At 35.2% G+C, this 4000-nt stretch overlaps 1 protein-coding gene across 1 annotated transcript; it reads right to left on the bottom strand.

Annotated features, from left to right (window-relative positions):
* Positions 1–3069: 3069 nt before the first annotated feature.
* On the bottom strand, positions 3070–3598 carry LOC123005424 (HMG1/2-like protein). Its single transcript, XM_044399166.1, has one exon. It carries the CDS (start codon positions 3468–3470, stop codon positions 3111–3113), a length of 360 nt encoding a protein of 119 aa, XP_044255101.1. The 5' UTR covers positions 3471–3598; the 3' UTR covers positions 3070–3110.
* Between the last annotated feature and the right edge of the window lie 402 nt (positions 3599–4000).

Raw genomic sequence — 4000 nt, 5'->3', positions numbered from 1 at the left:
GCTTTACACACTTTACTCACTTTTCACTGAGAGAATTATTTAAAAAAAATGAGAAAACCAACCAAAATAAGGATAAGGAAAAGTTTTTTGATTAATAATTAATATAGCTTTTTGGTTAACACTCATTGTCACATAAGAATATGTTTACCATCCTGCGAAATTTTGGTAAAATTCAAAAAAAAAGTTTTTACAATATTTTTTTATTTTTTGTTACAATGACAACTAGTGTATGAGAATGCGGCTTATTTCTACATTTATTGTTCAAATATCTCAAAAACAATTGACTATGAGTATTTTAACCCGTTGTTGTATCGTGTTCAGCGTGTGATTTTGCGTCTAAATACCATGTTTCAAGTGTTTTTGCGATAAAAAGTTGTTCGACCATTCTTACGATACTTATGAAAGCTCAAGAAAATCGCCTTTTTTAATTCAACCTTGTAATATTTCTAAGTATTTTACAACATTTTTGCACTTTTCTAAGTCTCTTGAAGTGCATTTTGTTGAATTTTGAAGATTTTAATTTTTTCGATTTTTGACAAAATTTTCAGCCATTTTCGGTACCCGAAGTGGATATTAGCTAATAACTTTGGTTTTTTTTTTGGTATCGTTGAAAAGCACTTTTAATTTCCTATCTTATATAAAAGATCGTAATTCTGCGATAAATAGTTATAGAGAAATCGATGGTAAAGACAAAAATAACAAAAATATTAATAACTTCTAAACTGTCAAGAATTTTGCGATTTTCTTGACACCAATCGATTCCCCGGAACATTCTACATGAGCTTTGTGCTCAAATCGTCGTTCAAAAAGTAAAAATTTTCAAAACTGTGAAATTTTAAATGCGTTTTTTCTACGAAACTTAAGACTAGAGCAAAAACCAAAGAAACTTTAAATTTTGCTTTAAATTATCTATTTAATGGGGCAAATTTGAAGTCGCTCCGGATTATATTTCCGGGCACAGAGCCATTTTTTTATAAGAAAACAGTCATATTCAAAAACTCTGAGTCTTAGGTCAAAACGGTTTGTACAGGCATATTCTCCTCTTAATTTTACATATAGTACGAGTAGGTGCTAGTTTTTCATAAGAATCAAAAATTTTTGATTTTTTGGTCAGAATCGAATATAGTGCTTATGCTTTTAGCCTTATTCTTAACTTTATTACTCAATATCTCAAAAGCTACTCATCGTAGAGCTTTTTAACTTGTTGCAACGTGTTCAGCATGTGATTTTACGTCTAGAATACCCTATTTCAAGCGTTTTTGTGACAAAAAGTTGATCGACCATTTTTATAAGTTTTACGAAGAAACTACATGTACATCGATTTTTCTCATACCTACTCATTGCAAGAACATATCGTGAAAATAACTTCTTCAAATCCAAGGAACAGGGTTGAAAAATTAACTGGAGGAGTATTTGTAGGAATTAAAACGACTGTTATGCAACGTTTCGTCTATCAAACCATAGACATCAAAAGGATTGTTATCCTGATTATGTCTATGGTTTAATAGACGAAACGTTGCATCAAAAGGAATGTTATCCTGATGATGTCTATGGTTTAATAGACGAAACGTTGCATCAAAAGGATTGTTAGCCTGATGATGTCTATGGTTTAATAGACGAAACGTTGCATTACAGTCTTTTTAATTCCTACAAGTTCTCCTCCAAGTAATTTTTCAACATTGTTCATTGCAAGAACGTTTTATGCACTTTTCTGTATTCTGAGGCTATTAGAAGTGAAAAAACATTTACTCCAATTTTAAAATTTCCGATTTTTTGACAAAAATTGAGGTTACTTCTACAAGTTCTAAGTGCTTCACAACCCATGTCTAAAAGTATTCAGCTTATGATGTAACAATTTTTAACAAAATTTCAGTATACAAATGCTGTGGTATTTTTTAATTTTTTTGTAATTGCTTTGACATTTTCCTTTTGTGGCTCTTGTTCGTTATGTCATCGCTTCCAGATGCCGAAGGTTTTCTGTCCGAATAAAGCAGTTAACTGTTGATTCGATTATATAATTGTCCCAAATTGGCCGAAAGGTCGTAGGTGTTTCTTCAGTATATCGCAACGTCGTGTGCTCAATTACCGCGATATTAAATAACTCGATGAGAAAACCGCTACACGTTGTTGCACTTCTGCGATCTGTTGTAACAACCATCGGAAACGAGGTTAGAAGATGCGTAACTGGAGAATTTTTTTCGGCGCGAATTGAGTTATTTCAAGACGATAATTGGCTGACGGTACAACTAATCGATATGTAAATTTTGGAAAAATGTCGACTAATTTGCACTCACGGATGTGATAATGAGGGAAAAATTTTTTTCGTGACGCTGGAAATGCTTTTGACCTATTGAAATCGCTTATTTCAAAGATTTGACCAATGAAATCGGCGGTTTTTCAAGGTTCGTCCAATCAGCAGTCGCGCCTGCATCTGCAGCCCTGATGATTCAAAATCAAAGTTTGCAGTCACTATCTTGGAATAAATCACGCGATCCTTGCACGTGTCTAATAAGAAATGGTGCAACAAGCGAATATTTACCTCTTTCGTGACATTTTGAGGTTAGTAATATAGAATTTATCCGCTCTAAAAATTGATTTACGAACCGAAACTTCTCGATAAGTCAAGTTCGTCATGACAAACATTTCGAAAAATCAGTTAGCTTTGGTCCGAAATGATGTAAACAAAATTTTATTGACGGCGTAAAAATATTTTCGAAAAATGGTTAAAACAGAAAATTTATGCATGAACGATTTTGACGAGGCGCCCATCCAACGAAGATCCTTGAGTAAAAGCAAAAAGGAGTCAAAAACCCGAGTGAAAGTTTTCAGAAACCCTTTCCTGAACTTCATCAGCGACTTCAGGAAAAGTAACACGAGTCTGAAAAGTCGGGAAGTTATCTCCCGAGCTGCTGAAAAGTGGAGGAAAATGAACCCCGATGAAAAATCCCCGTACTGTGAATTGGCAAAAAGTGCCCCGAAGAGCCGGAAACGACGCTCAGCGCATCGGCGGCGGCGCCGCCGCCGACGCTAGTACCTCGAAATTCTTGTCCGTGTAATAATAAAACTGTATAACGTCCACTGTTTTTTATTTAACACCGGAATACAAAAATTTAATAGCTGTAGCGGGAGCTTCGAGACCCGCTCCTCTGTCTGGAGTAGCTTGACATTCTGCGGCCCCGTCGGCGGCCCCTCCTCTTGCGTCTCTTGGGGGCGCGTTTGGCCATCTCGTAATAGGGCGCTTTCTCGTTGTCGCTCATTTTTCGCCAAGCTTCAGCGGCCCGCGCGACCTGTTCTTGCGCCGGAATCCCTCTGTTATTCTTCCGGAATTCTTGCACGAAGTTGAGGAAGGGGTTGCGAGTCGTCTTACCCTCCGAAGCGGGCTCTTTCTTCGCTATCTTGCTTTGCGATTTTTTTTCCATGATAAACTTTTGACAAAACTGTTGACAAAACGGCCGCAAAAATATTGTCATAGTCGACTTTGTTTTTGCAATTAGGGGATTTACGACGTTACTATGATGATGAATTTGGGAGGGTAAAAACCATTATGCAAGGCTTATAGTGTGAAAAATTTTTCCGGAAAATTAATTCGTCAAATTAGAAGCCTGTTATCTCACCCACTAGATGTTTCATTCTCAGGGACAAATTTTCCAATTACCAAGCATGGGCGTCGACTTTTCCTATTTTTAATGGGTGCATAAACAAAAAAACTTGATAAATTAATCGTCTTTAAAGCAATACAAATAACATAAAATGTTTCTTTTCAGCTCTTGAGAACAATTACGCGAAAACGATTACTTCTTTTCTATTTCTGCTGAATTTAATGTGTTTAAACAAATTAGAACAATATAATTTTTCGTATAGTACGACAAGAGAAAAAATCAATAAAAAACAGTAAAAAATACAAAAGTTGTTAATGTATGTACACAATAAAAAATGTAAAGAAAATAGTACATGGTTAAAGATGCAAAATGCTTCAAGTTTTGAAAAATAATACACTACT

Source organism: Tribolium madens, unplaced genomic scaffold (assembly GCF_015345945.1).
Source record: "Tribolium madens isolate multiple individuals breed KSU strain unplaced genomic scaffold, Tmad_KSU_1.1 Scaffold_20;HRSCAF=117;Tcas5.2_LG4, whole genome shotgun sequence".
NCBI lineage: Eukaryota > Metazoa > Arthropoda > Insecta > Coleoptera > Tenebrionidae > Tribolium > Tribolium madens.
This window is presented reverse-complemented; position numbering and strand designations above follow the sequence as displayed.

What these genes read in the sequence shown, in the direction of transcription:
- LOC123005424 (XM_044399166.1), bottom strand. Translation starts at nt 3,470, where the DNA reads ATGACAATATTTTTGCGGCCGTTTTGTCAACAGTTTTGTCAAAAGTTT.